Source organism: Hemitrygon akajei, chromosome 14 (assembly GCF_048418815.1).
Source record: "Hemitrygon akajei chromosome 14, sHemAka1.3, whole genome shotgun sequence".
Classification (NCBI taxonomy): domain Eukaryota; kingdom Metazoa; phylum Chordata; class Chondrichthyes; order Myliobatiformes; family Dasyatidae; genus Hemitrygon; species Hemitrygon akajei.
The window spans coordinates 43,107,998-43,133,068 of record NC_133137.1 but is presented as its reverse complement, the minus strand read 5'-3'; the positions used below and the strand labels follow the sequence as shown (position 1 = coordinate 43,133,068).

The window sequence follows — 25,071 nt, the reverse complement described above, 5'->3', positions numbered from 1 at the left end:
TAACAACGGGGAACTCACGTTCCCGATTCAACGGTTTGCGTCCAAAAGACTGGCAAGTTTCTTTTCTCACCAAAAATCTCTCTTTCCAACAAGTGAAACCCAGCGGTCCCCAAACGGCTAAAAGCCTGCATGAACTCGAAAGACTTATATTTCCATCGGACAATATTTTTACCCCTAGACAAAACGATAGAGCTACTTCTTATTGATGATTATTACTATACCCGCGCTTTAGATTGAGTATTGACGACGTATATTATCTGAATGTTTGTATTAACCTTACTTTTGTGCCCCTTTATAAATAAAAACGTTTAAAAATAGTACCATCAGACTTCAATGGACCTCTCTATCTTTGCTGGTAAGTGACCCAGTTACGGGGTTCGTAACAAGAGAATTCAGAGACATCTCAGTGCGTAAAGAGCAAGGTCAGAAACCACTGTTGAATGCGCATGACCTTCGAGCCCTCAGGCGGCACTGCCTAAGAAACCGTCATGCTACTGTAACAATTATAGCCACCTGGGCTCGGGAGTACTTTGGAAAACCATTGTCATTTAACATAGTCCGTCGCTGTATTCAGAAATGCAACTTGAAACTGTATTACGCAAGGAGGAAGCCATACATCAACTCTATGCAGAAACGCCGGCGAGTTCTCTGGGCCCGAGCTCATCTCAGATGGACCGAAAGACTGTGGAACCATGTGCTGTGGTCAGATGAGTCCACATTTCAGCTAGTTTTTGGAAAAAACTGGTGTCGAGTTCTCCGTGCCAAAGATGAAAATGACCATCCTGATTGTTATCAGCGAAAGGTGCAAAAGCCAACATCTGTGATGGTATGGGGGTGCATCAGTGCCCACAGCATGGGTGAGTTGCATGTATGTGAAGGTATATGTGACTCTGAGGCATATATTAGGATTTTAGAGACATATGTTGCCATCAAGGCGACATCTCTTCCCGGGACGTCCATGCTTATTTCAGCAGGACAATGCCAGACCACATTCTGCATCGGCTACAACAGCATGGCTTTGTAGACACAGAGTGCGTGTGCTTGACTGGCCTGCTGCCAGTCCAGATCTATCTCCTATTGAAAATGTATGGCGCATCATGAAGAGGAGAATCAGACAACGGAGACCATGGACTGTTGAGCAGCTGAAGTCTTCTATCAAGCAAGAATGGACAAAATTTCCCATTGCAAATCTATTACAATTAGTATCCTCAGTTCCAAAACGATTAAAAAGTGTTATTAAAAAGAAAGGTGATGTAACACAATGGTAAACATGCCTCTGTCCCAACTTTTGTTGAGTGTGTTGCAGCCATCAAATTCTAAATTTGTATATATTTAACAAAATACAATTAAGTTGGTCAGTAAAACTATTGAAAATCTTCTCTTTATACTTTTGTCTGTTAAATAAAGGTTCACGTGAATTAACATATCACAGATTTTTGTTTTTATTGCATTTTGGAAAATATCCCAACTTTTCTGGAAATGGGGTTTGTACACTAGATAGAATCTTTATATCAAAATACTGCCTTCATTTGAATCCAGTTTTCATTTCAGTCTCAGCCCATGAGTCCAAACTCATTTGAATTCAGTTTCAAGTGTACATTTGTCTGGTATGAATTCTCTTCCATTAATACACCTTGGTTTGGAAAGCAGTATGAAATGGGAAATAACAGGCATCATTGCCTTTTCTGGTTGGTTACATATTGTATTAAGGATGGTATCTATTAGATAGTGTAATTCATCAAGCAGAAGTTGCCTAACAATTGGTTTATTGAGATAGGCAAACAGAGTCCAAGAATAAAGAATTAAACTTTATCCTAGTTTGGAAGAAGGAATGTGCATCTTCTACGTTAACAGTACAAATATGTAAGTCATAAAGAAGTTAATTGAAGGGCTGTAAACTAAATCCACTTACCCTCTGACTACCTCTGCACACAAGGTGACATCTGGTACTTAAGATCACCAATTGGAATCAGAACTATCACCAATAACAGTAGACACTGAAACATGCCAGCATTTCTTATAGTAAATTACCTCACACTTTCCGAGGGAACACTACATTCATTTAGCTATTACAGCTGCCTGCACCAAAGTGAATAGCAACAAACACAAAATGCTGGAGGAACTATGGAACTGGCAGCATCTATGGAAAAAAGTACAGTCAATGTTTCAGGCCGAGACCCTTCAGCAGGACTGGAGAAAAAAAGCTGAGGAGTAGATTTAAAAAGTGGCAGGACGGGAGAGAGAACCACCAGGTGATAAGTGAAACCTGAAGGGGAAGAGATGAAGTAAAGAACTGGGAAGTTGATTGGTGAAAGAGACAGAAGGCCATGGAAGAAAGAAAAGGGGGGGGGGGGGTACCAGAGAGAGGTGATGGGAGGGCAAGGAGATAAGACAAGAGAGGGAAAAGGGAATGGGAAATGGTGAAGGAGAGGTGGGGACGGGGCATTACCAGAAGTTTGAGAACTCGATGTTGAGACCCTCAGGTTGGCGGCTACCCAAACGGAATACGAGGTGTTGTTCCTCCAACCTAAGCGTGGCCTGATCACGACAGTGAAAGAGGCCATGGATAGACATATTGGAGTGGGAATGGGAAGTGGAATTAAAATGGGTGGCCACTGGGAGATCCCACTTCTTCTGGCAGATGGAGCATAGTAGAGGCTTGGCGAAGTGGTCTCCCAATCTATGTTGGGTCTCACTGATATACAAGAGGCCATACCAGGAGCACTGGACATAGTACACAACCCCAACAGTCTCACAGGTCAAGTATTACCTCATCTGGATAAACTGTTTGGGTCCCAGAATGGCAGTGAGGGAAGAGGTATAGTGGCAGGTGTAGCACTTGTTCCACTTTGTCAGAGGGGAGGGATGAATGGACAAGGGAGTCCCGTAGGGACTGATCCTCGAGGAAAGCAGAAAGTGGTGGGGTGGGGAGGGAAAAATGTCCTTGGTGGTGGGATCCTGTTGGAGATGGCGGAAGTTTCAGAGAATTATGTGCTGGATGCGGAGGCTCATGAGATGGTAGGTAAGGACAAGAGGAACCCTATTCCTGGTAAGGCGAGGTAAGAGCAGACATGTGAAATGGAAGACATACGGTTGAATTGAGAGAAGGGGATGGCATTTTTACAAGTAACAGGGTGGGAAGAGGAATAGTCCAGGTAGCTGTGAGAGTCCATGGGTTTTTAATAGACATCAGTAGATAAGCTGTCTCCAGAGATAGAGACAGTGAGATCGAGAAAGGTGTTACATACCCGTGACACGTGACAGTGGTGTACTTGTCACGTGACAGGTGTTGAAGCTATACTGGACTTGAGGTAATGGTCTTGTGATGGTGGAATGACGTCATTTTCCCACCAGTAAAGGTCATGTGACAGTTTTTTTTTGTTTGTTTTGTTTTTACAGGGTATAAAAGGAGGACCCCTCCCTGTGAGGAGGGGCAGTTCGTGGCTGGATTTGCCATGTTGACTTCATGCCACTGCGTGATTAAATGTTATGACGCAGTTTAGTTGAAAAATTGAGTTTTATTTAATGCCTAAAGTTTAAAAGGTCATTGCCAGCAGTTTCTTTATAATACTGCTAGTTGAGATTCAGTGGAGAGTGAAGATCGGAGTTCGGGAGTTAAAAGGTCGAGGAAAAGTCGATTTCGACGGTGAAACAAGTTCGACCTTGTTTGATCCTCATTCGGAAGGAATTCGTTGACTGTGTGAATAGCAGAAAGGATTGGGAACAGTTTTGTAAAGGAAAGGTCAGTGCCTTTAAGCCGTTACATTTCATCTTCCTAAATTCTTCGTGGGAAAAGTAGTTCAACTGGGAACTGAAGCAAGACGACGTGAAAGAGAATTTAAATCGTTTAAAAAGTCTCTCCCTTAAATGGACTGTAAGCATTTTGAACTTTTGCAATACTACTTTGAAGAACTGTTTTTGTAACATCGCTTTAAGAACTGTTTAAGCTTCATTGCTTTAAGAACTGTTTAAGCTGCCGCACAGCAGCTGATTTCCGGTTACGTTAGTGATTTGTTTACTTTTGGGGGGGTTTGTTTTCAGTTTAATAAATGTGTTATTTGTTATAAAAACCCCTGCCTCACTCATATATTTATTGTTGCTTGAATCCGTAACAAAGGGAATAAAGATAGTCAAGAAAACAGAGAAAAATCACAGGTATTTCACCTTAACAGGACCTGTTCATTTTGACCTGTGGCCACGTATCGATATCAATCCTATCTTTAAAATAATTGAATGATGCAATAAGAAAGCAATAAACATATTTCTAAATGGATGAATCATTAAATAATCTTCCAGGAGGACCAGTACTTGGAAGTGAAAAAGATCAGTCATATCATGTGACATAGCATTGACACTTACCCACAATAGGGCCGACAGAATACCCATACTTCATAAGTTGTTCTCTCAAGTTTTCGTTTGTTATCTGAGTCACATCAATAAAATTGTTCATTGTTGTATTAGTTTTGTCTGTCTTCTTTGTGGATTTCTGTGTAAGAAAGGCACAATTAAGGGTCAGAAATGGACACAAATGGACATTATTCTTTAAATAATTAACTTCTTAAGTATTCAGATAAAGCATATGTTTTAGCTCTTAAATCCTGAGTAAACCCTTCTTCACTGTTATGTTCTTTTCTACTGTATTCACTGTATCCGTGGACAAGCTTTCATCCACAATGACACAGGAGTCCCATACACTGTCACCCTCAAACCCCTACTCCTTTTTTAAACTTGAGGTGAGAGCTACCTGTTCCTTTACTTGATGATGCTTTTCCTCATCCTTTGTCTTTCATTTAATTTGCATTTATTTTCCCTCCAAAATATCCTAGGACTATAGAAATGAAGCTAGTTCTTAACAGTGGATAAGAATTAAACTCCATTATCGAGGGTACAGAAAAGGCATGGATAAACACAAGAGATTCTGCAGATGCTGGAAATAAAGAGTAATGCACACACAGTGCTGGAGGAACTCTGCAGGTCAGAGGAATACACAGTACACATTTTAGTCAGAGACCCTTCATCAGGACTACTCTCATTAGTTCTGATAATGGGATCAACTACTCAGTTATCTCGTTGAATCCGTCCAACATTTTGTGTATATTTCTCAAGATTTCCAGCATTTGCAGAATCTTCTGTTTATACACTCAAAACTTTTTTTTGACTCATCTCTATCTTAAATGCACCACCTCTGACCTTTAAGCAGCAACCTCTCAGTTCTAGATCATACCAACCAAATCTCCCACCCTGCTTTCACTGGGTTTTTGATATAACCAAGAAAGTCAATCAAGTTCATAAAACATGATATCCCAAACAGAACACTGTACTTAGTCTTTCCAGATGCACAGAGGACACCGTATCTCTTAGAATTTCTTCAGTAGCTTACCTACCACAGATTTTGGACTTACTGGTCTTTTGCTCCCAGGTTTTCTATGCCACTTTCTGTGCTAGTGTTATCTGTACCCGGACTTCGAAACAAAAGGTCCCAGGTTTGAATCCGGCCCACTCCTTGCACACTTTCCATCCATGCTGGGTTGAGCGTCGAGCTAGCAACTCAACCTCATAAAACAGAAAAACACTAAAGAAGCGGCAAGGTTGCCACCCAATGAGCCAAACAAGGTGTGGGAGGAACTTTACCTTTTTACTTTTCTTAAGTGAGGATACATTAAGATACTTTATTGGTGATGACAAAGTGACCCACGGCAATTACTAACATTAGACGGGTGAGTCTGATGTTATGCAAAAGTCATTCACTACCGTGAGGCAATAAAATTTGGAAATAACATCAATCAAGTTGGCAATCACAGCTGAGACTATCCTTTGCCATGCAGTCTTCACACTAAGGACATGTGAACAAATACCTCACTGTGAATTGCTGTCATGCTCTTCAACTGCAAAGCAATTTCTCTGATGCACAAGGTTTTTTCAGAAGGCATTTGATAAGGTCCCACATAGGAGATTGGTGGGTAAAATCAAAGCTCATGGCATTGGGGGGAAGACATTGACATGGATAGAAACTGGTTGGCAGATAGAAAGCAAAGGGTAGCGGTGAATGGGTGTTTTTCGGAATGGCAGGTGGTGACTAGTGGGGTGCCACGGGGCTCGGTATTGGGACTACAGCTGTTTATGATTTACGTCAACGATTTAGATGAAGGCATTGAGAATAACATCAGCAAGTTTGCTGATGATACTAAGCTGGGTGGCAGTGTGACGTGATGAGGATGTTAGGAGAATTCAGGGTGACTTGGATAGGCTGGGTGAGTGGGCAGATACTTGGCAGATGACGTTTAATGTGAATAAGTGTGAAGTTATCCACTTTGGGAGTAAGAACAGGAAGGCAGATTATTATCTGAACAGTGTAAAGTTAGGTAAGGGAGAAATACAAAGATCTAGGAGTACTTGTTCATGTCACTGAAGGTGAATGAGCAAGTGCACCAGGCAGTGAAGAAAGCTAATGGAATGTTGGCCTTTATTACAAAGGGAATTGAGTACAAGAGCAAGGAAATCCTCTTGCATTTGTACAGGGCCCTGGTGAGACCACACCAGAATTGTGTACAGTTTTGGTCTCCAGGGTTAAGGAAGGACATCCTGGCTATAGAGGAAGTGCAGCGTAGATTCACGAGGTTAATTCCTGGGATGTCAGGACTGTCTTACACAGAGAGGTTAGAGAGACTGGGCTTGTACACGCTGGAATTAAGGAGATTGAGAGGGGATCTGATTGCAACATATAAGATTATTAAGGGATTGGACAAGATAGAGGCAGGAAATATGTTCCAGATGCTGGGAGAGTGCAGTACCAGAGGGCATGGTTTGAGAATAAGGGGTAGGTCATTTAGGACAGAGTTAAGGAAAAACTTCTTCTCCCAGAGAGTTGTGGGGGTCTGGAATGCACTGCCTTGGAAGGCAGTGGAGGCCAATTTTCTGGATGCTTTCAAGAAGGAGCTAGATAGGTATCTTATGGATAGGGGAATCAAGGGATATGGGGACAAGGCAGGAACCGGGTATTGATAGTAGAGGATCAGCCATGATCTCAAAATGGCGGTGCAGGATCGAAGGACCGAATGGTCTACTTCTGCACCTATTGTCTGTTGTTTATGGATTAAGAAATGGTTACAGAAGTGGGAATATCAGGGAGAGAGATGGGATTTGGTGATCAGGGCTCATGGAAGGAAAGTGGCGCAGGAATTCAGGGGGCATTGGGAATGGGTTAAAGCATGGAATTTGAGTAAATACTTAGGGAATATTTTAAAGAGCTGATCATAGATACTGCGGCTCCTCACAAAGCAGGTGTCAGAAAGTGCATCACAGACAAAGCACAGTAAGCTTGCACTATTGACAAATGTACTGAAGTACATTGAAAAGCTTGTGTTTACACAGATCAAATTATTATAAAGATGAGATTAGTTCTAAATATCACATGTACATCAAAGCCACAGTGAAATGCATTGTTTACATCAATAATCAAAGAGGATGTGTTGGGGGCAGTCTGAAAGTGCCACCTTGCTTCCAGCACCAACATAACATTCCCACAACTTACAAACTCTAACCCACATCTTTGAGATTAAATGAAAGACAAAGGATGAGGAAACCCACACGATCATGGGGAGCACATGCAAATTCCTTACAAACATTGGTATGAATTGAGCCCAGGTTGCTGTAATGGTGTTATGCTAACCACTACGGTACCGTTTGCAGTAGTACAAGGCAAAAACATATTGCAGAATAAAGTGAAAAAGCTACAGAGAAAATGCAGTATAAGAAGATTAAAAACAGGAAAACTTGCATCATCCAGACAATGCTCTCTTCTCGCTGCTACCATTGGGCAGGAGGTACAGGAGCCCTAGGACCCACACCATCATGCTCAGGACAGTTATTACCCTACAATCATCAGATTCTTGAATCGGCATGGATAACTTCACTCAACTCAACTCTGAATTGATTTCACAATCTACAGATTCTCTGTCAAGGACTCAACAACTCCTCTTCTCAGTGTTGTTTATTTATTTACTTGCCTGTCTTTATTTATGTAAAGTATTTCATAAATTCTATTGTACTTCTTTCTTTTCTTATAAATGCCTGCATGAAAATGAATTTCAAGGTAGTATATGGACAATATCCTTCATTCCATATCACAGCTCCTCATTCTTCCGACCAGAATACATTACTTCTTTTTTTTGCCACATGATACTTCATCTGCCAGGTGACTACCCATTCTACAAGCCCATTTATATTCTACTGCAGTCTATTGCTGTCCTCTCCATAGTGCTGCTGAGCTTTGGGTCAACTGCAAATTTAGAAACTCTGGCTTTCATTCCCAAACAAACCTGTCATGAATAAAGATTTAATAAACAACATTGATGGTACCACTGAGCACAGATGAATGTCACAATTCTTTCTTCTCCCAAATAAAAACTGTCATGGAAGGAAATGAATCTGTAGAAATCACTAAAGGGAAAGTTAGTGGGGAAATTGGATTACCCTTTGAGCTTTTACAGATTCAGTAGGCTTCCTTCATCCTCATAAAGATAATCATTCATCACAATGGTCTGTATTCTGTTAATTGCATAACTTTGCTATCTGAACTGCATTCATGCCAGTCGCTTCAAACTTCCCAATAAGCCATCTTAAATGGTATTATTTCCAAAGCCTTCTAGAAGCCCATGCACACTACATCAACTGCATAGAAAAGTACAATAAAATACAGTCCCTTCAGCCCACAATTTTTTGACATTTTAATCTACTCAAAGATCTAACCCTTCCTCCCACATAGTCCTCCATTTTTCTTTTGTCCACGACTCTCTTAAATGCCCCAATGTATTTGCCTCTGCTGCCTCTCCTGGCAGCACATTTCATGCACCTACATCTGATACTCCCTCCGCCCCCCCCCCCCCCCCCACATTTTCCTCCAATCACCTTACTATTATGCTTTCTTGTTTTAGTAATTTCCGCACTGGGAGAATATCTCTGGCTATTCACTCCATCTATGCCTCTTGGTGTTTTGTACACTTCTGTCAAGTTACCTCTCGTCCTCCTTCACTCCAAATAGAAAAGTCCTAGCTCCCTCAACCCATTTTCATAAGACATCCCCTCTAGTCCTGGCGAATCTCCTCTGCACTCACTCTAAAAGCTGATTTATACTTCTGTGTAGACTCTACGCCATTGTGAGCATTTATACTTGTGCAATGGTGTGTATGCATTGCTCTGCAATTCACCACCAAAACGCTAGTCAGCGGTGTGGTTTCTATGCCACTGCGTTGAGTTTCTTCGTGTACTTCAAACAATAGTGACTGAAACTAAGCGCAACATGTTGGAGTTGAAGCTAATAAATGTTGAACGAGAGTTACTTTTATTGAGCAACACACACAAAATGCTGGTGGAACGCAGCAGGCCAGGCAGCATCTAAGTGCTGTCGACATTTCGGGCCGAGACCCTTCGTCAGGACTAACTGAAAGGAAAGATGCCTTTTGTGTGTGTTACTTGAATTTCTAGCATCTGCAGATTTCCTCGTGTTTACTTTTATTGACATTACTGCAACACAGAAAAGAGAGAAGACATCGGAGGAGATGGTGTGTACGACCATTGAACGGATTGAGGCAGAAGGAGGGTGAATTTTCTGTGCTTGTCCAGCCAATGAGAGATGATGAGAGACAAGGAAATGCATTTCAAATATTTTTGGATGCTGGCAGGTAGATTTGACGATTTGATGCATCGTCTCCAACGCGGAGAAGAAGCAACTGGAAATGTGATGCTACCAAGTGGACTAATCACAGTTGTTGTGGTCTGCGTTGCTGCAATGTGTAGTTACATTTTTGGGGAGGTGCACGTCAGGCTATGGCGTAGGGTACGCGGCGAAGCCATACCTATGGCGTAGATTCAACGCATAAGTATAAATTGGCCTTAAAGCTTTCACGTCCTTCCTATAACTAGGTGACCAGAACTGAACACAATATTCCAGGGTTTTATAGAGATGCAACATTACCTCGCAGCTCTTGAACTCAATCCCCTACCTAATGAAGATCAACACACCATACGCTTTTGTAACCACCCTATCAACTTGTACAGCAACTTTCAGGGATCTATGGTCATGAACTCCAAGATCTCTCTGTTTCTCCACACTGCTACAAATCGTACCAGTAACCCTTCAGGTTTGTCCTTCCAAAGTAAATCACTTCACACTTTTCCAGGTTTAACTGCATTTGCCACTTCTCAGTCGGGCTATGAATTTTATCAATGTCCTGCTGTAATCCACAACAACCTTTTACATTATCCACACCACCACCAACTATCATGTCATCAGCAAACCTACTAACCCACTCTTCCACTTCCCCATCAAGTCATTTATGAAAATTACAAAGAACAGGAATCTCAGAACAGATCCTGGCAGAATACCACTAGTCACTGACCTACAGGCAGAATATGCTCCATATACAGCTTTCTCCCTTTTGAATCCACATAGCTAATGTTCCTGGATCCCATGTCTAACTTTCAAAACGAACCTACAATGAGGAACCTTTTCAAATCCTGTATTAAAATCGAAATAGGTGCACCGCATCCATTCCTCTACCTTTATCAATTTGTTTTGTCATTTCTCAAAGAATTAAATCAGCCTTGTAAGGCATGACCTGCCCCTCACAAAGCCATGCTGATGATCTATAATCAGACTATACTTCTACAAATGCTCAAAAATCCTGTCTCTAAGAATCCTTGCCAATTGCACTGGACAACAAAGATTTTGCTTCCTGAATACTTTCAGGTGTATCTTGTGGATTTTAGTCTGATCATGAAAATCACCATGAAATTTCCATACCACACACCATTTTAAAAAAATTGCTTATACTTGTTCTTTCAATTCATAATTCAAGTCAAAATAACTGATACAAGATTAAGGAAGGCATTTTTGTTGGTCCACAAACCAAAGAGATCATCAATGACAGGCAATCTGAAGAACTTCTAGTGGAACTGGAAGTCTCTGAAGGATATTGTTGAAAATTTTCTTGACAATGACAAAGCACCAAACTACGTGCAGCTGATTGACAAAATGCTTCAAGCATACAAAACCATGAAGTGCAACATGTCACTAAAGATTTTTTCCACATTCCTATTTAGACTTCTTCCTGAGCATGGTGAATGGTTTCACCAGGACATTGTGGTCATGGAGAAACTGTATCAGGGCAACCGGAACCCATTAATGCTGGCTGACTATTGTTGGACACTTCTCAGCCTCAGATACCAAATTTAAATGAAAATCAACAAAACATTTTTAGCTTAGTCAAAAGTATCAGTACCATTAGGCAATTAAGCGCATTATATTCAGTAAAAGATAATTTCTTGTTTCTCCTAGTTCCTACTTGAAACAAGTAGTCTGAAATTATATTTGTGATCAGCTTCAAGCGGTCTATCATAAACAAAAAATTCTGAGGAAGCAACATTTTTGAAAAAAAAAGTTTTTCAGTGTTGTTTGCCCTCGACTGAAGTAAAACTCACTAGTCTATAATTCTCATTTGCCACCCTCCAATCATTTGGTACTGTTCCTGTGGCCAGTAAGGATGCAAAGATCATTGTCAAAGGTGCAGCAATCTCTTTGCTTAATCCCCACATGACCTGAGGTATAGGTCATCCAGCTCAGGGGATTTAACTATCCTAATGCTTTTCAGCAGTTCCAGCTCATCCTCTTTTTTAAAGTTGCCATGTTCCAACATGCTCTACACTGGGCCTAACATTCATCATGATCTCTTTCATTAGTGAATACTGAAACAAAGTATTAAGGATCTCTCCTACCTCCTCCGACTCCAGGCACGTTTCTTCTGTCCAATTGGTTCTACCCTCACTTTGGTCACCCTCTTTTCTTTAAATGTGTAGAACACCTTGGAATTTGCCTTAATCCTGCTCGCCAAAGCCTTCTCATGTCTTCTAGGTCCATTCTTCAGCTCCTTCCTAGCTACCTTGTAACTCTCTAGAGCCCCGTCTGATCCTTGCTTCCTAAAATTAAGTAAGCTTTTTCCTTCCTCTTGACTTCATCTCTGATCAACTATGGTTCCTTCAACCTACCATTATTTCCCTGTCTCAATGAGACATACCTATCCAGAAATCCATGCCAGTGCTACCTAAACATCCTCCACGTTTCCATTGTGCATTTACCTGAGTACATCTGTTCCCAATTTACACTCCCCAAGTTCTTGTGTAATAATCATTAATTTGCACTCAACCAAATAAATACTTTCCCATAAGATCTACTTCTAACACTGTCCAAGGGCTATGGTAATGGTCAAGGAATTGTGGTCAATGTCTCCGAAATGCTCACCCACCAAGAGATCTGTCACCTGACCTTCAATGGCTAGTGCCAAATTCAGAATAGCCTCCTGGACCAACCTAACAAATTCCACCCCATCTAAAACTTCTGCACTAAAGGAGGTGTCATTTAACATTAGGGAAGTTGAAGTCAGCCATGACAACCAGATCAGAGCACCTGATCTGCTCCTCAGCATTTCTGTATTAGGAGGTCTGTAGAATACTCCCAATTGTGATCATTCTATTCCCGTTTCTGAGCTCGACCCATACTGACTCAGTAGGTGACTCCCTCCAGGATGTCCCCCCATTTTGCAGCTATGATAGTATCCTTGATTAGCAATGCCACTCCCCCACCTCCTTTACCTCCCTTTTGAAACACCTAATCCCTGGAGCATCCAGCAGCCATTCCTGCCCCTATGACAGCCAAGTTTCCATAACGGCTCATCGTAGTTCCATGCACTGACCCATGCTCAGTTCATCGTTCTTGTTCTGGCAATCACTACAAATGACTGCAGTTATGCCTTATCCACTGCCCATCTCTCCTCAGTCTCTCTACATGCTGCATCTACCTTTACATCAACTGCCCCATCCTCTGACCTATCACTCTGGTCCCAATCTTCCTGCCAAACTATTTCAAACTCCTCCAACAGCTCTACCAAACCTGTCTGCAGTGTATTGGTCTCTGAGTTCAGGTGTAACCTGTCCCTTTTCTATACCTTCCCCAAAAGAGATCCCAATGGTCCACCAATCTGAACCCTGCACCAATTCCTCAGCCACACTTTGCCAAATCATCCTATGCTTACCCTCACTGCCACATTGTATAGGCAGCAACCAGAGCTTACTAACCTTGAGGTCCTGCTTTACAGCTTCCTACCCAGCTCATAACAGAAACATAGAAATCTACAGCACATTACAGGCCCTTCAGGCCATAATGTTGTGTCGATCATGTAACCCTCTCTAAAAAGTGCCTAGAATTTCCCTACCACATAGCCCTCTATTTTTCTAAGCTCCATGTACCTATCCAAGAGTCTCTTAAAAGACCTTATTGTATCCGTCTCTACCACCTTCGCTGGCGGTTCATTCCACGCATCCACCACTCTCTCTGTTAAAAACTTACCTCTGTTATCCCCTCTGTACCTACTCTCAAGCACCTTAAAACTATGCCCCCTTGTGTAAGCCTTTTCAGCTCTGGGTAAAAACCTCTGGCTATGCCTCACATCATCTTATACACCTCTATCAGGTCAGCTCTCATCCTCTGCCACTCCAAGGCCAAGTTCACTCAACCTATTCTCATAAAGTATGCTCTCCAATCTAGGCAACATCCTTGTAAATCTCCTCTACACACTCTCTATGGTACCTACATCCTTCCTGTAGTGAGGTGACCAGAACTGAACACAATACTCCAAATGGGGTCTCAGGTCTTAAGGTGGAACGCAGCAGGCCAGGCAGCATCTATAGGGAGAAGCACTGTTGACGTTTCAGGCCAAGACCCTTCGTCAGGACTGACATAGCTAAGGTCTTACATAGCTTTAACATTACCTCACGGCTCTTGAACTCAATCCCACGGTTTATGAAGGTCAACACATCATACGCCTTAATAACGCTGTCAACCTGCGCAGCAGCTTTGAGAGTCCTACGGACATAGACCCTAAGATCTCTTTGATCCTCCACACTGCCATGAGTCTTAGAATTAATATTAAATTCTGTCTTCAAATTTGACCTACCGAAATGAACCATTTCACATTTATCTGGGTTGAACTCCATCTGCCACTTCTCAGCCCAGTTCTGCATCCTTTTGATGTCCTGCTATAACCTTTGACAACGCTCCAGACTATCCACAACACACCCAACTTTTGTATCATCAGCAAACTTACTAACCCACCCTTTTACTTCCTTATAAAAATCACAGAGGAGGGGTCCCAGAATACATCCTTGTGGAACACCACTGGTCACCATCTTCCACGCAGAATGTGAACCATCTACAACCACCCTTTGCCACAAATCAAGGTCTCTTTGGATCCCATGCTTCCTTACTTTCTGAATGAGCCTTGCACGAGGAGCCTTATCAAATGTCTTACTAAAACCCATATACACTACATCCACTGCTCTATCTTCATCAATGTGTTTGGTTACATCCTTAAAGAATTCAATCGGGTTCGTAAGGCACGACCTGCCCTTGACAAAGCCATGTTGACTATCCCTAATCAGATTATGTCTCTCCAAATGCTGCCCCTCAGGATCTTCTCCAACAGCTTGCCCACCACTGAAGTAAGACTCACGGATCTATAATTTCCTGGGTTATCTCTACTCCCTTTCTTGAATAAGGGAACAACGTTTTGCAACCTTCCAATCCTCTGGTACTTCTCCCGTTCCTATTGATGATGCAAAGATCATCACCAGCAGCTCAGCAATCTCTCTTGCCTAGTGTATATCTTGCTCAGTCCCGGTGACTTACCTAACTTAATACCTTTCAAAAGCTCCAGCACATCCTCTTTCTTAATGTCTATACATTCAAGTGTTTCAGTCTGCTGTAAGTCATCCCCACAATTGTCAAGGTCCTCTTCACTGGTAAAACCTGAAGCAAAGTATTCATTACGTACCCCCACTACCTCCTCCAGCTTCATGCATGTTTCCACTCTCGCTCCTCACTGGTCCTATTCTCACATGGCTTATCCTCTTGCTCTTCACATACTTGTAGTATCCCTTGGGATTTTTCTTAATCCTGTTCGCCAAGACCTTCTCATGGCTGCTTCTAGCTCTCCTAATTTCATTCTTGAGGTCCTTCCTGACACCCTTGTAGTTTTCTAGAACTCTAACAGTATTTAATTTCTTAAACCTTTCATAAGCTTTTCTCTTCTTCTTAACTAGATTTTCTACATTCTTTGTACACCATGGTTCTTTTACCCTACCATCCTTTCCGTGCCTCAATGGAACATATCTATGCAGAACAACATGCAAACGTTCTCTGAACATTTGCCACATTTCTCCCGTGCATTTCCCTGAGAACATCTGCTCCCAATTTATGTTCCAAAGTTCCTGCCTACCCATATTTCCCCCTACCCCCATTAAATGTTTTCCCAAATTATCTGCTCCTATCCATCTCCAGCACTATGGTAAAGAAGATAGAGTTGTGATCACTATCTCCAAAATGCTTTCTCACTGACACCTGCCCAGGTTCATTTCCCAATACCAGATAAAGTATAGCTAACTAGATAGATTGGCTTATGTAGATAAGCAAGAGGAGAGGTTGTACTTGATCTGGCTCCTTCAGGACCTGTTCCCTTTTCCTACCCATGTTGTTGATACCAATATTGCACCACAACTCCTGGCTGCACACCCTCGCCTTTGAGAATGCTGTGGACTTGATCTGAGAAGTCCTTGCCCTGGCACCTGGGAGGCAACATACCATCCAGGTGTCTCTTTCACATCCACAGAATCTCCTTAATTATCAAAATTCCTATCACTACTGCTCTCCACTTCACCCTCCTTCCATTCTAAGCTAAAGGCAGACTCAGTGCCAGAGACCTGGTCACTGTGGCTTTCTGTTGGTAGGTCACCTCCTCTAAAGTGAACAAGTGGGTTTACTTATTCTTGAGGAGAACATAGGGGTATCCTGCCTTATCTGCCTATTCTCTTTCCCTCTCCCGACAGTCATCAAGCTACCTGCCTCCTGCAACGTAGGTGTTACTACCTCGCTGTAACTCCTTTCTATCACCTTTCCATTCTCACAAACATATCAACCAGCTGCAGCTCCAGTTACCCAACTCAATCCATGAAGAGTTGCACCAAGATGCACCTCTCGCAGATGTAGCAATCAGGAAGTCTTCTGGGATATAGATCAGTTGTAGATATGGGCAAAGAAATGGCAGATAGAGTTTAATCCTGGCAAGTGTGAGGTGTCGCCCTTTGGATGGAAAATTACACCATGTTTCAGAATGCAAAACTGTATTGGTGCAGTGGACAACCTTTAAGGAAGTAAGAGGCCCAGGTTTTAACTATTGATGTGTTACTGCAACATTTTTACATTTCTATTTATGTTGGCAGCTAATCTTTTCTCATTCACCATATTACTTCAGTTTTTTTTCCTCTCTGTTTCCTAGTTTCCGACTGATATTTATCACTGTAACTGAAGCTTTGGTTCGAGAGACTGAGTCTAGGTTGAGGTTTCTGTCAAGTTTCCATTTCTTTCTTTACTAGTGTCTAGCTAGAGTAGTGAGAAGGTATCCCTGATCAGCCATGTGCTCCTCATGAAAGATGCAAGAGACCCCCACTGTATCCTTTCCTCACGACCCACAACTCTACCAACTTTACGTCACTGCAATATTTACTATTCGGTCCACCTATCTATCTACATTTTCATCCAAATCAAATCGCAAACAGAGGTTTGAGCACTCATCCCGTGAAACACCAATGGTCATAGACCTCCAGTCAGGGAAGCATCACTATCTTGTCTTCTATAGCTAAGTATATTTTGAAACACGTTTACTATCACTGGCAGCAGCAGTACCTTACAATACATAATAACTATAAAATTACAATAAGCTATATGTAATTAATTAAGTAGTGCAAGAAAGAAAAACAACTGCGGTAGTATACATGGAGTAAATGTCCATTCAAAAATCCGATGGTGGAGGGGAAGAAGCTGTTTCTGAAATGTCGAGTGCCTTCAGGCTCCCGTACCTCGTCCTCAATTGTAGCAATGAGACAGGGGCATGTCCTGGGTGACGGAGGTCCTTAATAATGGTGTCCTGGATGCTAGGGTGGGACTGCCTCTGGTGGAGCTGGCTGAGTTTACAACTTTTTCTACAGCTTTTTTTGATCCTGTGCAGTGACCCCACCAAACAAGATGCTCTCCACGGTACATCGGTAGGCTTGCGAGTGTCTACGGTGGCATACCAATGCTCTTCAAACTGTATCAATACGTTGGGTCCAGGATAGATCCTCAGAGATGCTGGTGCCCAGGAACTTGAAAATGCTCACACTTTCAACTTCTGATCCCTCTATGAAGACTGACGTTGCCTCAACTTCTCTTTCTTGAAGTCCATAATCAATTCCTTGGTCTAACTGAAGTTGAGTGCAATCTTGCTGCTGTGACATTATTCAACCAGCTGATCTATTTTGTTCCTGTTTGCCTCGACATTGTCCGAAATTCTGCCTACAATAGTTGTATTTTCAGCAAATTGACATAATCATGGGGGTAGAGAGAGCAGAGCAGTGGGCTAAGCATGCATCCTTGTGGTGAGCCAGGATGACTGTCAGCGAAGAGATGTTATTCCTGATCCACAGACTGTGGTCTCTCGGTGAGGAAGGATCCAGTTGCAAAAGAAGGTACAGAGGCCCAGGTTTTAGAGCTTGGTAGCTAAACTACCAAGTTACTGTAGATCCTATTTAACCATATAATCATATAACAATCACAGCACGGAAACAGGCCATTCCGGCCCTCCTAGTCCGTGCCGAACTCTTAATCTCACCTAGTCCCACCTACCTGCACTCAGCCCATAACCCTCCACTCCTTTCCTGTCCATATACCTATCCAATTTTACCTTAAATGACACAACTGAACTGGCCTCTACTACTTCTACAGGAAGCTCATTCCACACAGCTATCACTCTCTGAGTAAAGAAATACCCCCTCGTGTTTCCCTTAAACTTTTGCCCCCTAACTCTCAAATCATGTCCTCTCGTTTGAATCTCCCCTACTCTCAATGGAAACAGCCTATTCACGTCAACTCTATCTATCCCTCTCAACATTTTAAATACCTCGATCAAATCCCCCCTCAACCTTCTGCGCTCCAATGAATAGAGACCTAACTTGTTCAACCTTTCTCTGTAACTTAAGTGCTGAAACCCAGGTAACATCCTAGTAAATCGTCTCTGCACTCTCTCTAATTTATTGATATCTTTCCTATAATTCGGTGACCAGAACTGTACACAATATTCCAAATTTGGCCTTACCAATGCCTTGTACAATTTTAACATTACATCCCAACTTCTGTACTCAATGCTCTGATTTATAAAGGTCAGCGTTCCAAAAGCCTTCTTCACCACCCTATCTACATGAGACTCCACCTTCAGGGAACTATGCACTGTTATTCCTAGATCTCTCTGTTCCACTGCATTCCTCAATGCCCTACCATTTACCCTGTATGTTCTATTTGGATTATTCCTGCCAAAATGTAGAACCTCACACTTCTCAGCATTAAACTCCATCTGCCAACGTTCAGCCCATTCTTCTAACCGGCATAAATCTCACTGCAAGCTTTGAAAACCCACCTCATTATCCACAACACCTCCTACCTTAGTATCATCAGCATACTTACTAATCCAATTTACCACCCCATCATCCAGATCATTTATGTATATTACAAACAACATTGGGCCCAAAACAGATCCCTAAGGCACCCCGCTAGTCACCGGCCTCCATCCCGATAAACAATTATCCACCACTACTCTCTGGCATCTCCCATCTAGCCACTGTTGAATCCATTTTATTACTCCAGCATTAATACCTAACGACTGAACCTTCTTAACTAACCTTCCATGTGGAACTTTGTCAAAGCCTTGCTGAAGTCCATATAGACTACATCCACTGCCTTACCCTCGTCAACATTCCTCGTAACTACTTCAAAAAATTCAATAAGGTTTGTCAAACATGACCTTCCACGCACAAATCCATGCTGGCTACTCCTAATCAGATCCTGTCCAGCCAGATAATTATAAATACTATCTCTAAGAATACTTTCCATTAATTTACCCACCACTGATGTCAAACTGACAGGTCTATAATTGCCAGGCTTACTTCTAGAACCCTTTTTAAACAATGGAACCACATGAGCAATATGCCAATCCTCCGGCACAATCCCCGTTTCTAATGACATCTGAAAGATCTCCGTCAGAGCTCCTGCTATTTGTCTTAATCTTCTTGATTAGCCTACCATGAAGGATGATTGAGAAGGTCAAGACAAATGGAATCATGCCAAATGCCATGTATACTACATCTACTACCCCATCCCAATCATCTTCATCACTTAACCCATGCTGGCATCAGCATATGTTTAAACCTAACACTACACTTGCAGATAGAAGGTAATATGTAGATGAGAGAAAGCAGGCCATTAATTGGCCTTGAGATAACTGGGCAGGGATGAAAAGAGGTGCTCCTACAGGAGACCAAAACAAATCAGCAGGTAATGCAGCATCTGTGGTAAAGGGTTTGTTCAAAGTGAAACCATTACTTTTCCCACAAATGCTGCCTTGCCTGCTGAGTGTTTCCTGCAATTTGTTTCTACTTTTGCTCGAAAGAGATGGAACCAGATGACTGCAGTCCTGCACACAGGAGTACTGCCCCGCCTTAAAGGTAGATAAGAATTATAAGGGGGAGCTAACCATAGCCAGTCAGTTTTCCAACTGTGACTTACAGGTTATTCTGGCACTCTGGTGTTCTGGCCTATTGCCTGCACCTTTAAATGGCAAAAACAAACCTTTGGAACACAGCTGGCTTGTTCATACCCATGGAGGCAAAAGTCTGATGTAAGAGACATAACTGGATGCATAGCTGTGGAAGGTTTTGCATGCCATTTCTTCATATTAAGACAAAACCTAACAGCATAAATGGTAGTGATGCTTCACTCCCTCAGAAGATTAATGCCTTTTATGCATGTTTTGAAAGGTAGAATTACATCACATCAGCATGGATCCCCATAGCATCTGGTGACTATGTGGCCTCTGTCTCAGAACATCCTTCATGAAGATGAATCATCATATTAGGCCCTGATGGTGTTTCTGGCAAGGTACACTACATCTGTACTGTTCAACTTGCTAGAGTGTTCAAGGACAGCTTTAACCCTTCACTGCTTTAGACAAGGGCTCCCACCTACTTCAAAAGGCCATCAATCATGCTGGTACACAAGAAGAGCAGGATGAGCTACCTGGTAGCACTCACATCTACTGTAATGAACTGTTTGAAAAGTTGGTCATGGCTAGAATTAGTTCCAGCATGAGCAATGACCTGGCCCACTGCAATTTGCCTACCACCAAAACAGATCAACAGTGGACACTGACCCTCCACTAGACTTTGGAGCACCTAGAAAATGGCAAACCTACATCAAGCTGCTGTTTATTGATTGATTGATCACAGCTCAACATTCAATACCAGCATTATTCAACAAGCTTTAAGATCTAGGCAAATCTTCTTTCTCATTGGGAGACCAGTCAGTGCAGATTGGTAATAACCTCACCGACAATCAAGATAGGCACATCTCAGGATTCTTAGTCCACTGCTCTATTCTCACTACACTCATAATTGTGTGGCTAGGCACTGCTCAAAATCCATCCATGAATTCGCAGATGTTACAACTGTTATTGGCAGAATCTCAGATGAAGATAGGGTGTACAGGAATGAGATAAATCGGCTAGTTAAATGGTGTTGCAACAGCAACCTCGTACTCAGCGTCTTCAAAACAAAAGATCTGAATGTGGACTTTAGGAAAGGGAAGGTGGTTCAGGAGTTTGAAGATTTACACACAAGGCCTCAGGAACACTATCTTCCCTCCACCATCAGATTTCTGAAATTTGCAAGAGCACTACCTCATTATTCGTCTTTTGCATTATTTATATTCATAACATAATAATTATGTTGCACAATATTGCTGCCACAAAATAAATTTCACGACATACATCAATGATAATAAACCTGATTCTGATCAACATTTTGGGTCAAGAGCCCCCACCACCCTCCTCAGTTTCGGTAAGAGCCCCCAAGCCGTGGACGGCAGGAGTTACCTTACCCTGTTCGGGCGGCTCGAGCCCAGGCCCTCCTCCTCGTCGCTGGAGAAGTCGGGGCTGCGGCGGCTGTTGCGGGCCGTCAGGTGCTTGAGGTAGAGCTGCACATAGACATCTTTGCGCTGGTCGCCGAGCGGCAGGCGGACGCTATGCGCCAACAGCTCAGTCTTGAGCCGCTCCTTGGTGAGCACGGAGGGATCCTGCAGGTACTCGGGCATGGTTCCTTCACCAAACACCCCGCAGCAACAGCCGCCGCCACTGGCTCAGGCGCCGTCCAAACTGCACAGCCATTGGACGCCGGCAGAAGGAGCTGCTCCCATAGCAACGGCTGAGGGAAATGGAGGGAAGCAGAGGGGGGAGGAGGAGCGAGATGCGGGGGATCTTCCACATTACTAATCTACCGCAGTGCCCTTCGTAACCCGTAAATGCCTTTCCACGGGACACTAAATTTTAATTTGTTAAGGACGGTCTACACTGCAGGATTAAAACAGTGATGTCAGCACATTCATTCCTGTGAATTATATTCAGTTTAGCATTAACGGCGAGAGCTCGCTGCGAACAGTCAGAAGTAAACAGCTAGGGTATTTGAAGAGTGCTGAAAAGAAACGGTGATTAATAACAACAAGCAGACACTCCGATCTTTATGGAAACACAGTACCACAGGAGGCTGAGTAATCGACATTTCAGGACAATACTGTCATCACATTTGTAAACTTTGTATTTACAAAATAGATTTGTAAACTGAAGATCTAAAAAGCAATTTAACATTTGTAAATTGAGGATTTACTAAATTATCATCAAAATTATATTTAAATGGATGTTCTACTCTCTCTACACCCATGATTTAAATTATATTTAAATAATGAAATCATGGAATGGTTCCAACACAGAAGAAAATCATTGTATCGCAGACTCGGGAAAATCTGCCTCTGGGTTGCTCGGTTTGGCATCCCATTGATATTTCCTTTGACTACAAGTCCCCATTTCATATCAGACCTCTGGGCTACATCACACCACAAGTGTATCAACCGCAGTCCAATGCAAGTGGTTTCACTGCTCCATAAAGGCTGATCTGAGGACTTCCCTGTCAGATGAGTGTTGACGCTTAGGTCCTACTGGGGCTCAGAACAGCTCCAAAAGAGGAACAGCAGTTGTCCGCAACGGAATTGGTATGCAGGCAGCCGTTAAGATTCCAAACAAGAGAAAATCTGCAGATGCTGTAAATCCAAACAACAAACACAAAATGCTGGAGGAACTCAGTAGGCCAGACAAAGAGAAAACAATTGATGTTTGGGGTCGAGACCCTTCCATGCCAATTCTCTGCGAGAGGTACTCTCTTCTTCCACCCCAGGCCCCTTCTCATATATCCTGAAACAGTTTCCTCGCCATACATATATATTTTTAATTTCAATATTCAAGACTATTTAGTGCCATTCTTCAGTACACGAGTGTAAAGGAGAACAAAATGGAGTATAAAGGAGAAAGTTACTCTGAATCTGATGCGGCATAAAACACAATGAATCTAAATATAAAAGTAATCAGATAAAACACATTTTGCAAGTAACTGTTCGCGTGTGGCTGTATATACATGAGATTAGTTTATACACAGACTGATTGTCTGTACATAAAGTGACAATGATGATGAAGTGAGGTGAAGCTATTGATCAGCCTGAAAGTTTGGAGGAAGTAACTGCTTTTGAGTCTAGCGGTCCTGGCGTGGATGCTGTGTAGCGAACAGGGAGGTGGGGTCCTTCATTATATTGCTGGCCTTTCCCTGGCACCTTTTAGTATATTTGTCCTTGATGGCGGGTAGGCCAGTGCCGGTGGTGCGTTTGGGCAACTTTAACTACTCGTTGTCGAGCCCTCCTGGTCGCCACAGGGCAGTTTCCGCACCACACAGTGGTGCAGTTTATCAGGATGCATCTGTAGAATGACGCGAGCACAGGCCAGCTCTCTTCAGCCTCCTCTGAAAGCGGAGGTGTTCTGTAACAGAGCGGTTGTGCGAGATGTGCACTCCCAGGAGTTTGACACTGCTCGCAGTTTCCACTGCCATACCGCCGATGCAGAGTGGTGCGAGTTCTCTTGAATTCGATAACCATCTCCTTTGTCTTGTTGACATCGAGGAAGGGCTTATTTACCCGGCACCAGGCCTCGAGCAATTTCACTTCCTCTGCAGGCGGTCCTACTGTTGTTGATGAGTCCCACCACTGTGTCATCAGCAAACTTGCCAATGTGATTGGTGTGTGAGCAGTGGGCTCGGCGCACAGCCCGCAATGGAACCAGCTGCCGTCCTTTCTGCATTCCAGATTTCAACTGCAGGCTGCAGAAGGGGATTTCCCTCTTATATCTGTGAGTCGATTTCTCAAACTTACTAATAAAGGGAACAACCACTTATTCTTTCCGTACATCATCTTATTGAGTTCCATCGTCCCTCTCTACAAAAAGCTGTCCAGACTCAGTAACGTGTCCTTGCGATGCTCAGTCCCTCATCCCAGAAACCAGCCTGTAACGAGCTGATGAGAAATTAACACAATATTCTAGATGAGGCCAGACCAGTGTTTTAGAAAGTTTCAGCACAACTTCCGTTTTCATACTCATGATAAATCTGCTCTGTCACTTTCATGATGTGAACACCAGTATCTCCAGCTCCCTCTAACACCCTTATACCATATACATCAGTCCATATTACCATATACATTAGTCCATATTACCTCTCCTCGTTTTTAGAAACATAGAAAACCTACAAGCCCTTCGGCCCACAATGTATGCCGAACACGTACTTACTTTAGAAATTACCTAGGGTTACCCATAGTCCTCTATTTTGTTCTTGTAATTCTTAACAGTAACAATGAGTCATCCAGGTAACTAAATTATATTATTGTAACCAGTAAGGAAGACAAGGTAACAATGAATGCCTGGACATTCCTACAGCACCTGGTCCATAACTTTCTGCCAGAGTGCTTCTTTTTTTTAAAAAAATGGATTCTATTGTGTTTCTTAGTTTTGTGACTACCTACAAGGAGATGAATCTGCAGGTTATACACACACATTTATATATTTGTATTTATATATTTAGATAATAAATATACTTTCAACTTCGGAAGGTACAGAAAAAATACATCGCAAAGGTGAAGTAGTATCCTAAAGCTTGTATAAGGCAACCATGGCTGACAAAGAGACAAAGACAGCATAAAAGCTAAAGAGAGGGCATGTAATATAGCAAAAATTAGTGGAAAGGTAGAGAAATTTTAAAAAAATCAATAGAAGGCAACTAAAAAAGCTATAAAGAAAGCATGAAATATAAAGGCAAGCTAGCCAATAATATAAAAGAGGATACAAAAAGATTTTTTCCCCCAGATATACAGTGGTGCTAGAAAGTCTGTTTTCTACGATAATGCATCATCTTACATTCTGGAATAAATTTCATCTGCCTTGCAAGCCTGTACAAATTCTGAAATAATTTATCAATATATTTTTATCACAGAAATGTTGCACTCTGGCCGTTATAAATTATAGCCCTGCACCAAAATCAAAGTTTATGTCATTAAAATAGATCATAAAAAGCTAAGGCACCAACCTCACTTCGCGATTACTATCCACTTGCTTAAATAGCCTGAAAGCATACTATATGAAAAGCATACATAATTATTGAAGAAATCGTCCACAATATATTAGACAGTATATCGACAAGTTTTTAAGAGTAAATTGTCACTGAGCGTGCAAAATACTTGACCCCGACGTGATTCGAACACGCAGCCTTCTGATCTGGAGTCAGACGCGCTACCGTTGCGCCACGAGGTCTGGAACACGGAGCTCTGCAATCTTCTTAAAGCTGCCGGGTGCTTCCGCGTCCTTATTCCGGGAGTACTGCGCGTCACTGTTACTGAACTCGCGCTCCCCCCACCGCCGCGCATCCGGAACGAGCTACAGCGTTGGAAGCCCTTCGGGAGGAGTTCATCACTGTGGGCCATGCCCTCACTTATGTGTGCAGACATTTTACGGGGGGAGG

The 25,071-nt window shown here is 42.5% G+C and overlaps 1 protein-coding gene and 1 non-coding gene across 2 annotated transcripts in view; both read right to left on the bottom strand.

The window, feature by feature from the left end:
- The window catches only part of LOC140738536 (lamina-associated polypeptide 2, isoforms beta/delta/epsilon/gamma-like), a 68,208-nt gene extending 46,450 nt beyond the window's left edge, over positions 1–21,758 (bottom strand). Inside the window, exons 1-2 of the mRNA XM_073065933.1 lie at positions 21,068–21,758; positions 4,360–4,486 (exon numbers count right to left, since the gene is read on the bottom strand). Of these exons, the coding sequence (XP_072922034.1) occupies positions 4,360–4,486; positions 21,068–21,280 (340 nt within the window). The 5' untranslated portion in view covers positions 21,281–21,758. The remainder of the gene's footprint in view (positions 1–4,359; positions 4,487–21,067) is intronic.
- Positions 21,759–24,791: 3,033 nt separating this feature from the next.
- On the bottom strand, positions 24,792–24,863 carry trnaw-cca (transfer RNA tryptophan (anticodon CCA)). Its single transcript has one exon. It is a non-coding gene; the product is annotated as a tRNA-Trp (tRNA).
- Positions 24,864–25,071: the final 208 nt, after the last annotated feature.